Consider the following 13,332-nt stretch of genomic DNA (forward strand, 5'->3'; position numbering starts at 1 on the left):
TGTGACCTGTTCTTTGCTCTCAAAACCTTGCCTGGTGATCTGCTGGAGATCCTCTCCTTAGTCTCCATTACTTGGTCCCAGGGTGCACTGCTCTGCATTCTCTGAATCATTTGGCACAGAGCTGTTGCTTACAACACACCGTGCAGATTTTCTGTCCCTCTCCCAGATGCTCACCCGTCATTCAGTTTTTCTCTCTACGGGGCTTTATAGCAGTGCAGGACACAGTGGGAATGTCTAAGGTTCATTTATTGAATTATTCAATTCTTAGAAGTACAAAAATTCCACTTTTGGAAAACTCCATACAGAATTTTTCACTTTCTCATTAGTCTGTAGACAGTCAATGAGTATCTCCCCTACCCTGAGACTGTTTCCAGCTGCATCAGCCACTGCCCGATGCATTTCCATTCTTCTGGAAGGACAAACCCAGAGTTTAGTACTGTGCATCAAAATGCCCCACATACATGAAAAAAATACTTGGTGGGCATAGAAAGGTAGAGACTGGAAACAGGGTCTGGCCAGAGGTGAAACGTAAAACAGTGGAATAAGGGGAGAGGACTCGGAGGGGTGTGGGGCAAGTGTCTCTGGGAGCAGCCAAGAGCTCTGAACTGAGTAGGGGCACGTCAGCGGGAAGGGCTGTGCCACTGTTTGCTTCCCCGTTAGAGGAAAGCCTCTGGCTTCTCTCCCTCCATAGAAGTAAAACTTTCCCTTCAGAAATCAGAGTTACTCCTAGTCTCTAGAACTTGAGGATCTCAGGAAGAAATTATTCTTTGAAATATAATTAAATAATCTATTAAAATTACACTGTCTGTTAAAACTATCTTCTGACACAGCCACGGCTAGTGATTGTAGAATTTAAGCAACAAAAGGATCCAGACAGCAAAAGTAGTTATTTCATCTCACTCTTCTTTCATGATACATTTTTACAGTGTCTACTGTGGACCCGCATTGCTCTTAGGGTTCTGAGAATAGAAGGATGAATTGGACATTAGCAAAAAGCTAAAGACTGGGGGTAACGGGTAAGTTATAATACATTAACACAATGTAAAATGTGAGGCAGGTTCGGGAGGCTCACCCGAGCTGGGCATCAGTGAAGGCGCTCCTGTCCACATGTGCGTCCCCGCTGCCCACAGCCGCCTGGCCAGCGGTGGGCAGCATCCTCCCTGGGTCCCGCAGGGTGCTGCGGACTGAGCTTCGGGGCCAGGAGGAGCGGGCAGCTCTGCTTTGCGCGCCCAGAGGCCGAACTTGGCTCACGCGCACGGTCTCCTCCAGCAGGCTGCCCGCGCTGTGGCTGGTGCCCGGAGGGTGGGGGGGCATCGTGGGGTTGAGTGGACCATTGTCGAAGACAGCATCACTAAGCGACCCACACGCGGGTGGCCTGCGGACTGTACCCGCCTGGCGAAGGCCCAGGATCTCTGAGCGTGCGTAGCGTGGCAGGGTGAGGCGCCCACCAGACACCCCTTGGCTCCTCCAGGCAAACTGGTACTCGCTGTGCGCACAGCGGGCCCTCTCCGGGCTGCTCTCGGGGGAAATCTCAAGTCTCCTCAGAGGCTGCCGCCAGGATCTCTCCTCCACTGACTTCTGGGAACTGTACTGCGCTGTGCCTCTCCCCCAGCGACTTCCGTAAGTGGCAGTCATGCCCGCCTGTGTGAGAGAAATAAAATTTAAATGAAGTATAACGATCGACTTTGGCACCAGATCTCATTACAGATGGTTGTGAGCCACAATGTGGTTGCTGGGAATTGAACTCAGGACCTCTGGATCTCTGAGCCATCTCTCCAGCCCCCAATGATCAACTTTGGGATTACAATTTAACAAGTCTATTTCTTTGAATAAGATGGAAGTCAGTCCCTTTGGGCTGTCTCAAGTCATATTTATTTGAATGAGACCACTTTAGAGGATAACACCCCCCACAACCTCTCCCCCCACCAAAAGATGTCTGAAATGGTTTTCCTGAAAATCTGATCAGAGATCTCTGATGTCCCACCTTTAGCATGTCATAGTCCCTAGTGACAGGTGATTGCCTTCCAACAAAGTCATTCTCAACCAAGTGCAGTTTGTAGACATACTCAGGAACACTGCTGGTTCGGTGAAGATTCCCTGAAATTAAGAAAACATTAAAATAATTTACAATAAAAGTGTACCAATCAGCAATTATCAAATGCACGACAAGCATTTAAGTTTACATATAAGTGTTTGGAAACGCTGGTTGAAAGCTGTCATCTGGAAATGACAAATGATCAAAGGTTATCAAAACATTTACAGGGTGTTTCCAAATGCCAGGAAGTGACATTACAGCATGACTGTAATGCTGAAGTCCTGATATCTCTCTCTTCTGAGTGGAGACAGCCTGAGTGAAATCAGGCAAACTATAAAAACCAAACAAACAAAAACTCCAGACGAAACAAGAAAACCACGGAACCAGTACAGGTGAGAGAGTTTTATGAAAATGCAACATGTTGTGATGCTGACATTTTCTATGAATCACTGATTGGCCCAGGTGCCCCGTTAGGTACTGGAGAGCTGGGTTTCTCAGGTCAGAGGTAAGTTCTGCTCGCAGGGTAAGAGCTCAGGAATTTTTTGCTGCTCAGAAGGCACAGGCAATGAATACATCCAAGTGCTACTAGATAAGGGAGGCTGTGTGACCAGGCAGTGGGGTCAGCCTAGGCAAAGAGAACAAACGCGTACCAACCAGTCTAAGGCCGGTTAAGGTGTTGGCAATGTGATTAGGTAGTTAAGAAACGAACCTCTCCTCTATAATGACTGTGCCTGTGGAACCAGGACACTAGCCAACCATCTCACACACACTTCAGGGGAAAGCCAGGTCCTGTGCTCAGCGGTGCATGTCCCATGCATCTTGAATTACTCATCTCTAAGGAGTGTGGGGTGAGGACAGTACCGTGTCCCTCTCCTGCCTCTTTAGCCTTTTCCTGGCATCTGTCTCGTAATCTCTTTAAAAAAGAGTCTAAAATCTTTTTCCATTTTTTATTTTTGTCACATAGCATTCTTCTACACACATGAGGAAGAAAGACACTCTACTGTCCGAGACTTGAGAGCCTCAAGAGATGCTTGAAATAGAAGACAGGCAGTCCCTTTCAAAGTGATGGAAATGATCAACATACTTCCCAACAAAGTGTTTAAACGTTACAGTTTCAAGAGACTAATAATATATTCTCAAGTTACTCGGAGGAGAATGAAGATTGTTACCAGAAAGCTAAACAGTCTGAATCCATTTGAATTATGTACATGTGTCTATTTCCTGATGCCAAGCATTTGGTCTAGTTCCTGAGGGGAGGCATCTGCAGGCTTGTAATATCATTTTCAAGACAGCAAAGTATTGGTTAGTCAGAAATTCGGATTCTAGGAAGCCTGCATTTTCCATGGGGCCTGGAGAGGGTGATGCAGCAGGACAGGACAGGGTGACCAGCTTCTCTCTGAGGGATTCACTGAAGCTCCAGCCAGTGAGGAAGCAAGAACTCCAGCACAACTAGCAAGTTCTGAAGGCCTTTCTCTGGAAACTCCATTTGCAGGGAGAGGGTATGTACCAATCTTCTAGTGCAGCCCTGGTGGCTGCTCTTTTATCTTATCAGATCATAATTCTATCCAAAGAATCTCTGGAGCCACCCCACTTATGTCAGTTATAAAAAGAGGAAAGGGTGGGGTGGAGGGGGGTAAAAGGCTTAGCAACTTTTTGAGGTAAAACTTCAGAGAGCCACAAAAATGGCATGGATGGCTAATGCTACACAACCCTGGCTCTCCCTTGAGGAGCCTACACCCGTGCTTGGGTGTGTCTCGCTTCTCATCTCCATGCTCTCAGGCATATGCAACTTCTATCTGAGCACCTTGCTTTCTCTCTTAACCCTAATTCCCAGGCCAGTATTGAAATCTTTTTTTAAATAAAATCTCTAATTTTACTTCACATCTGCTATGTCTGAATTTCTTTTTTGAGTTCAAGCAACAAACACTAGTTTGCCTTGTATCAAGGTCTCTAAACAATTAAGGGAACTTCTCAGGCTGCTGAGGGAGAATGCATGTGGAGCTGTCTCAGTCCCCATACTGATGACACAGTGGCTCCTTAGCTTTTAGCTTCTAGGACAGAGTGCCTAGAATCTGGACTGAGAATGAGGGAAAGGAATTCTTCAGGCTAGGAGAGGTTTCAAGGACCCAACTCTCAGGACCTGGCTCCTCCCAGGCCAGCTAATCGCTCTCAAATCTGAATTCCTGGCTTTCCTTCACTCCCTGGTCCAGCCCACACTGAGACCACCAGGAAACAGGCGCAAAGGTCCTGCTGGCCCAGGGCTGGAGACTAGCAGATAGATTCAGGGAAGCACAAGGGCTTTGAGCCTCTGAGGGAGGTATAATGGAAAAGGTTCTAGTCCTCCTGTCTCCAAAGAAACAGAAACTTCCTGCAGAGGCTGTAACTGGCAAATAATTACTAATTAGCTGATGGAGAAGAAACCACATGTCTATTGCTATGATGAGACAGACACCATGACCGAGACAGCTTATAGCAGAAGGCATTTAATTGGAGGCTTGCTTACAGTTTCAGACAGTGAGCCTGTGATCATCATGGTGGGAAGCATGGCAGCAGGCATGCGTGGCACTGGAGCAGTTGCTGAGGGTCTTATCCATGGAGGCAGAGAGAGGAGGGAGACTGGCCTGGTGTGGGATATTTGAAACTCAGAGCCCAGTGACATAACTCCTCCAACAGGCCACACCTCCTAATCCTTCCCCCAAACTCTTCAAACAACTAGGGACTAGATGTTCAAATGCGAGCCTAAGGGGCCATTCTCATTCAACCACACCAGATTTACTGTTTTGTTTTGTTTTACAAAGTAATTTAGAGCTGGGTGTGGTAGAACCTGCTCCCTGCCACTAGGGAGGCTGAGGCAGGAGGAACATTTGAAGCAACAACCAGAATAGCTGAGACTGCCTCAAAACAGCACCCAGATACGGGTGACAACAACTACAGTGTGTTAATTCTATCTTCAAGCAAAGGACTAAAATCAACAATAAGTTATTGATTTGCTGTCCAGTATCATCACTGTTTCCAGCTGCCACCCCACCCTCTGAAGTAGTTTTTTCTGGTGCTGTGGGGATTCACTGGGGATCTTAGCTGTCTGATTATTGTGGCTGTATTTTTTTTTTTAACAAGTTTGTTTCATTTTATTTTTTTTTATTTTTATTTTTTTTAATTTATTTTTATTTATTATGTATACAGTATTCTGCCTGCATGTGTCCCTGCAGGCCAGAAGAGGGCACCAGATCTCATTGCAGATGGTTGTTAGCCACCATGTGGTTGCTGGGAATTGAACTCAGGACCTCTGGAAGAGCAGTCGGTGCTTTTTAACCACTGAGCCATCTCTCCAGCCCCTGTGGCTGTATTTTTAAGCCTCCACATAGAGATGGTATGACACTGGGCATGATGACATGTGTCTGTAGGTTGAACTGGGAGGATTATTTAAGTTCAGAATTTATAGTGCCTTCTGGCTCACTGAGAAAATCTCACTTCCAAGAGGAAAAAAAAGGATCACTGTTGAGATATTAGTTTGAAGATGGAGGTAGCCTTCAAGGAACTGCCTGAATTGCCCTTAGAACGTGAGTGGTAGGCAGGGTAGCACAGGCCAGTAATCACAGTACTTGTGGGCAGATCTGTGAATCTGGGGTCAGTCTGTCTACATCGAGTGAGTTCCCGGCCAGCTATCACAAAGGACTGGAAACAAAAAACACGAGTAATTCTTTTTTATTGCAGAGCTGGCTACATCCCTGTGGTGATGTGTCCCAACAGTCCCAGCTGCTCAGGATGTGAGCAAGGGTACCTGTCCAGCTCAGGGGGTGAAGGCTAGACTCTGCAAAACAGCAAGTGTCCATGAAACCTTCAGGTAAAAAAACAAACAATTACAATTCTTCAAAATGATTTTTTTTTTTTTAAATAAGGAATCTCAAGCCATTACATCTCTTAGCTTTTCACGGGCTAGGACCAACATCTTTCTTTACTGAGCCTAGCTGCTCTTCTTTTAAAAATATTCCTTATATGACAAAGGCATTTCCATAGACAATTTGCATTTTTATGTTTATCTCTTGCTGAAACCTATGATTCATGATTATCAAATTCTTTAATTAGTACTCAAAATATTCATCTCCTATATACAGCAGAAAAGAATGGGGAAGGCCACATACAAAGTCACACAACTGAACTGAGTTAACTAGGCAAAGGGAAAGGGGAGGAGGGAGCTGGGGAGGGTGGAAATAACAAGATAACTCTGTGTGTGTGTGTGTGTGTGTGTGTGTGTGTCTGGTGAGCAGTGGGGTGGTGGTGACAGGAATGAAGTGTGAGAAGTTGCAGGCCTCACATCACAGAGAACTTGGAATGCCACGCGGAACACAGATTCTTCTCCCAGAGATAGCAGGGAGACCCAAGGCATTTAAGAAACAACCAACGAGAATTTAAGAGTCTTCACTTGGCAGCTGCCTGGGAAATAGGCCAGATTAGAGCAGCCAGGGGTCCTTATCTCAAAGTGGACTTTTCCTCCTTGACATAAAGAGTCGTTCGTATCTCATACTATACTTCTAACAGTCCTGCAGTAGCACGTGACAAGTTAAATGTTCATTAGTTATTCTACTCAGACATCCAAAATAGCCTACCTACACAAAGTCAGCACGCAATCTTGCAGGCTGACATTTCTTCTATGCATCACCACAGCGAAGCCAAAGATGTGAGGTCAGTGGTCACGCATGTCCTTGTCTTAGGCGAATGGCAGGTGCCCGAACATCACTTCTCCTCTATTTCTGGGTATGTGGTAAGGGAAACTGCTCTCTACAAAAATGTAGAGGACTCTTCCTGGGTTATCAGAAAAACTGATATTTTGTCTAGGTTGATTCTATACTTAGATAATATATATTTATTATTTTCTTATTTGTATGACTTGTACATTTACCTGTGGTCTTTTGGTACTCTATGATGAATTTATTTTACCTATCAAGAAAAACGTTCATTAGTTTCTATCCTTCAATTTAAAAAATGGCAATCTGGGGTCTGCTCTTTCAGAGGACCTGGGTTCAATTTATAGCATCCACATGGCAGCTCACAACTGTCTGTAACTTAAGTTCCAGGGGATCTGACACCCTCACACAAACATACATACAGGCAAAATACCAAAGCACATAATAAAAATAAATAAATCTAAAAAAAAGTTTTAAAAAAATTCTTTAAAAGAACAATAGCAATCTGGGACTGAAGAGATGGCTCAGTGGTTAAGAGCACTGGCTGCTCTTCCAGAGGACCCAAGTTTGATTACCAGCAGCCACATGGTAATTCACAGCTTTCTTTAACTTCAGTCTCAGAGTATGTGACGCCCCCTTCTGGCCTCTGTAGACACTGTACCCATCCACATGGTGTAGACTTTCATGCAAGCAAAACATCCATACACATAATAAAACAAATAATTTTTTGAAAAACTTACAAGATTCAGTAAGTTGATGTGACACTCAGTTCACAATCCCATCTAATGTACATGTGTGAGATTTAGGACTCAAGGAAGTAATCAGTAAGCTTCTAATGTGCAATGTACTTTCATTGAAATTCTGGAAATAATGAAATTATAGAATTTGGTTATAATTGCTCTGGCCAACTAACATTACAATACTTAAAGCTATATTGCAGTAAATATGTGCATTCCTTGGACAGTGATGGTGCACTGTGTTTTTAAATGTGTAGACTGTTTCTAAACATTTTTATTAAGGCCTATATACTAAGCTGCCAACCAGATCTTTAAACACTTAAATTTGTACTTCCCAGCCCCATAGCCAATGTATAAAAGGCATATGGTAGATTTTTTTTAATCTTTCTGTTATAAAAGGACTTTAGACATTGCTTATTCTTAACTTAGTTAAAGGGAAGGTGTTCCTCTGATACAAAGATTTAAAATTCTCTTAATTTATGGTCTATATCCAATCTTGCTGGTGCTATTTAGTGTTTCCTTCCCAAGAAGGAACATGGGACTCATGCGTAAATACATTTGGATACACGCACACAATAGAGTTCTGCATATATCTCAGAATTAAATAACTCAGATTATTTTGAAGACCATTTGAGCTGGAACCAAACACTCTCATTGTAGACCACATTAGTCAAGACTGGGGGTTGAGTCATGTTATTTGTTATTAAGTTCCATATCAATATTAATGTTGAACCATCTGAAGACAAAATAAGCCTTATTTTAATATATGAGAAAAAACCATTTTAAAGTTTGAGTAGGAATGGCCCCCACAGACTTATGTGTTTAAGTGCTTGGCCCATGGGAAGTGGCACTATTAGGAGGTGTGGCCTTGTTGGAGTAGGTGTGGCCTTGTTGTAAGAAGTGTGTCACTGTGGGGGTGGGCTCTGAGGTCTCCTATGCACTCAAGCTATGCCCAGTGTGGCGCACAGCTGCTTCTGCTGCCTGAGGATCGAGATGTAGCATCTCGGCTCCTTCTACAGCACCATGCCTGCCTGCACACCACCATTCCTGCCATGGCCATAATGGACTGAACCTCTGAAACTGTAAGCAAGCCCCAACTAAATGTTTTCTTTATAAGAGTTGCCGTGGTCATGGTGCCTCTTCACAGCAATAGAAACCCTAACCAAGACAACATCCAAAAGGAAACTGTAAGAGAAGGAGTCAACAAGCCACAGATAGCTAGCATAAATCAGTTGTAACGACTGGCCGTCAGTTCCCATGACCTCAGCGCAGCCGGTACAGGGTGGCTATGATGGAAGCAAACACATTTCTCTAAGGTAATTCCTGCTCTAATCTGTTATAATCAGATTCTGTGGCTCTGGATCTTTGTGTGTTCTTACAGTTCCACTCATTCTGAAGCATTCTTACCACTCTCCAACTCAGCATTTTACCACAAAAGGGTATGTTCTTCCCATTGTAGTGGTGAATCATTCTTTCTAACCATTATTTTGTTGGTATTCTGTTTTATTTGACAGAGTATAATAAAAAGTTTGTAAAGAGAGAAAACTGTCACATAATTTTTTTTCTCTACCAAATGTGCCAGAAGTGAATGAAAAAGTGTCCTGTGGGCTCCATGAGGCTAACATGGAAGTCACTACACCCTGAGGTGTGAATGACACATCACATTCAGAACAGCATGACCACAATCCTGACGGCTTTTCCCCATTCCTGTTTCCTTCTACCTAGTAACTGACTAATCCTCTCTCCAGAATGACTCATTCATGTAATGCCCTTTAGCAAAGGAGTCTTACAGTGTAAAGCTCTATGCTATTTTATCTCCGGATAGTTTACCATTGATTTTACATTAAAATTGAATTTCTAATCTAGTTTAAAAAAATCATTATAAGCTTTTCTTTCCCTCTCTGAAAGGGCAAGTCTATTACTGGCAATTATCTATGACAGTTATGAAATAATTTCTCTTTGTAACAGCTCCTATTAATTGCCTTTGTTTTAGGAACGTGGTTTTATGCTATAACTTAGGCTTGCCTTGAACTCACAGCAATCCTCCTGCCTTAGCTTCCTGAGTGCTGGGATTATGAGCATGAGCCATCACACTTGGCTTTTGTTAACTGCACCGCTTGACACACAGAATGAATTTCTATTCCTCTCTCCAGAACCTATGATAATCGCCAACATTGAAAGCAGCTTCACCAGGAAATCATGTAAGTAGACAGGATGGTTGATGTTTTTATAGTAGATTTTCAAAGACCTTGTAAAATGAATTGGAATATTGTTCACTGTGTATTATAAGCATTATAATACCACAATTTAAAACAGAAGTTTCTTCATATTTAGGCACTCTAAAGAGAAAATAATGATGTAATACACTAAATAGTATTTTACAGTATAATAAATTTCTCTTTGCTAATCTTAAATGTTTCTGCTCTGACTTTTGTAAGATTTAAAAATTTGATACAATATATGGATATTTTATAACGCAGCCACACACCTTTGAACCTAACCCCACCTAAGATAAAACTGACTTTAAAATATTCAAGAGTTTAAAATCATACCAAAAGCCAATGAGTGGTTCACAGTGAAAAACACCCACTTGTAAAAAAAAAGAGACGGAGGGTTAAAGAGCCTTACAAGGTATTAACTACAGATCTGCTGCGTTTATCTCCTCTCTTTCGCCAGACTATCTGCTGCCTCATTCTTTCTGGTATGTCAACAATCCAGAATTCTCCTGGGCACTGGAGCTAAGAGCAGTAACATCAGGGTCACTTTTTCCAGATCAGCCCTGTTTCGGACATGGCTTGTGTTTCAGCATTAGAGACACAATGCAAATGTAAGGAAAATATAAAAATAATGCAGCTACCCAGAGACTCAAACCCTTTCAAAGTGCTTTTTCATTAAACAACACGAGAATCACCTCATGTTGCTGTCCCACAGCACATGGATGTTGGCTCCTTGAAGCCGACTTCCTCTCAAAGAAAGGGTCCATTACCTTGCCTAAGCTGCACTTCTGCGCAGGCTGCCAAATAGCTGCTCTTTTAATCAAAACTAGTTCAAGGGCTTTATTATATCTGAGTTGGAAGAGCCACTAATTTGAGCAGAAGCACCAAGGCTGTGCCTTTGGTCAACCATATCAACTCTATGAAATATTACTATGAAACATTCATGCTCATCTCTCCTAGAACAGCACATCTCCAACTACCTCTCATGCACAATCCTAATGAATTTTTGAGATTTAAAAATCTCAGTTTTGGTGTAGGGGGCGGTGAGGGGCTAATATCACAATTCTTCCAAAGTTATCTTCAGCTAGGAAAAGTTAACACTCACATTCCGTAACACCCTTGCTGTTCTCTGGATATGCTTATTGCTTTTGATTCAGGGCTGCATTTCTTTGGATTTAAACTTCTTATTACAAAGCACACCAAATGTGTGTTTAATTCAGCACCGAAAATGCCCTGCAAAAATAAACATATTCAGTGGCAGTGGCTGAATTCACCAAACAGCTCCTGTATTATTTTGGAGAGGAGAGACCAATTTTGTGGTGCTCGGACCAAACACCCTATGACTGTTGATAGACACACACCTCACACTTGAAAAGAATCATCTTATCTATCTCCTCTACCTTTCCAATGCCATCTAAGGATATAAGAAAACAGAATACATGAGCTTGTAGAGGAGAGTCTGCCATGATCGGCGCTTAGCAGACTGTTCCTTCTGCCCTAGGCTCCACACTGACCCCTCCATTTGTTTACTAGTTGGTGTCTGCTTGCTCTTCTGTGCTAGCCACTCTTACAGGATAAGAATGAACCTCTAATATGCACTGTGTTCCCTGGACAGAAGAGGGAGGCTACTTTAGTCCAGTCTAGCATCGGGCATGAGGGCGTTCAGACTGCAGGAGCAATGACAAGACTAGCCAAACACTGGCCTCAGGGTCCTCATATCTTTAGCCAGAGTCCTAACCCTCAACTTTGGATCTTCTCCCCCAGGGACTACAGCAGTTCTTTCTTAGGCAAACCTCCCCATCCTCTCAGAACTTCCTCAGTTTTACTTAAGAGGAAAATGGGAAGGAGTCACAAGGACACTTGGGACCCGAATAATCTCATTTTGTGTTAGTAATCAAAACACTTAATGCCATAACTAAGGACCAGTTTTAAAACTCCAGGTTTTGGCATTTAAACACCAGCTCTGCCACTTTCTATCTGGAATCCGAGTGTGATTTATTTGCTTAGTTTCCTTAGCTCCAATAGATTCCCCAGAAAACCCAGGTGGTTCATCCCTGTAATCCTAGCACATGAGAAGCAAAGTCAGGAAGTTTGAGACTGCAGCTCAGAATAATAATAATAATAATAATAATAATAATAATAATAATAATAATAATAGAATAATAATAAAAATAAAGAAAAGGAAAGGAAAAAGACAAAACTAAAATGCAAACCACATAGCCTAATTAGGGACATTATAGACACTCAGTTACATGAGCTTACAATCATTAAACATCTCTATTTTTCAAGTATGCAAACATCAACTGCCTTAACCTTTAGACAAATTGAAGAGGGCAGCCTTCCAGATTCTGTTTGAAATCCACAGGATGCACTATTATTATTAAAATGCATTATTATTCCTAATGGGAGCTACATTTGCCAGAGCTTGTGATGATCAACCACACTTCTGTCAACTAATCTGTGTACTGGAGTTTAATATTTTTATTTTATTTTATTTATTTTGTGTGTGTGAGCAGTCCTGCACCCACGTGTCTGTTGGTGCTCATGCTGGTGTGTGGGTGTGAGGTGGACAGGCGCGGTTCAGCCCGGCCAAAGTCTCCTTCTTCCTTATCCTCTGCAGGGTGTTGAGGTTGTTCCCAGGCCCAAAGTCGCCTCGCCCAATTTGCTCATGTCCCAGACCAAACACTGGCCGCAGATACTAAGTGGATCACTCCCAAGTACCTGGGCGAGGTAGCCCTACCTCAATTTAGAGGTTGTAGGAGCTGCAGGGCTTTCAAGATTTCTTTCTAAAAATATTTATGGAGAATCATGAACTCTAAAACATCTAAATAAAAGCCAAAAAGCGCTATTTTACAGAACAACCACGCACACGAAAAGTCTGCATACAATTTCCAAGTGCTTTTGGAATCCGATAGCACGGACCGGGAGCGGCGGCGCAGGGTGAAACCGACGGAACTTATTAATAAAGACAAGTGTGTGATTAACATAAGAATAAGGTAGACCTGAGCCAAAGTTCAGGAGAAAGAGCGTTTCCGCGGAGTTAAGCGGCCAGTCAGGAGGCGCGGCGGGTCCTGAAAGGGACGGTGAGCAACAGGTGGACGGGCGAACTCGGGTCGCACCGCCGGGCGCCGCGCGCCGCGGGTGGGGCTCGACTCACCGCTGACCGCAGAGCTCCGACCCCGGCGGGCCAGGGTCTGCTGCACTTGCTCCTGGATCCGCTGGCTCCGGGCCGCCGCGTCGCCGCGGCCGCTGCTGCCCACCAGCCTCAGCCTGGCCTCGGAGGGCAGGGCCAGGCTGGAGCTGTCCAGGTGTCCGAGGATCTGCTGGCCCAGCACGGTCCGGATGTAGCCACACTCGGCCAGGGAGCCCGGGACCGCCATCGCGTCGGCGAGGTGACCGGCGAGGGACTGCCAGGACCTGCCGGCAGAGCCGCGGAGGCGTGGGGACCGGACGCAAGTCCCGCCCCGCCCCGCCCAACGGGGACCCAGGCCCGCAGGGGACAGGGGCGTGGCTCCGGCAAAGCAGGCGCACTCAGCCCGGGGCGAGCACGTCCTCCCAGGCCCCACGTACACAGCGCTCGCCTCGCGAAGGATTGTGGGAGGAGCTGCCCTTAGGACAGGTGCAGCTGGGAACTTCGCCTCGTGAAGTGAGTAGCACGT

At 44.3% G+C, this 13,332-nt stretch overlaps 1 protein-coding gene across 1 annotated transcript in view; it reads right to left on the reverse strand.

Annotated features, from left to right (window-relative positions):
* Window positions 1–13,113, reverse strand: part of Pkp2 (plakophilin 2) — a 69,713-nt gene extending 56,600 nt beyond the window's left edge. The window contains exons 1-3 of the mRNA XM_028894699.2: window positions 12,831–13,113; window positions 1,985–2,097; window positions 1,073–1,641 (exon numbers count right to left, since the gene is read on the reverse strand). Of these exons, the coding sequence (XP_028750532.1) occupies window positions 1,073–1,641; window positions 1,985–2,097; window positions 12,831–13,053 (905 nt within the window). The 5' untranslated portion in view covers window positions 13,054–13,113. The remainder of the gene's footprint in view (window positions 1–1,072; window positions 1,642–1,984; window positions 2,098–12,830) is intronic.
* Window positions 13,114–13,332: the final 219 nt, after the last annotated feature.

This window comes from Peromyscus leucopus, chromosome 12, assembly GCF_004664715.2.
Source record: "Peromyscus leucopus breed LL Stock chromosome 12, UCI_PerLeu_2.1, whole genome shotgun sequence".
Classification (NCBI taxonomy): Eukaryota; Metazoa; Chordata; class Mammalia; order Rodentia; family Cricetidae; genus Peromyscus; species Peromyscus leucopus.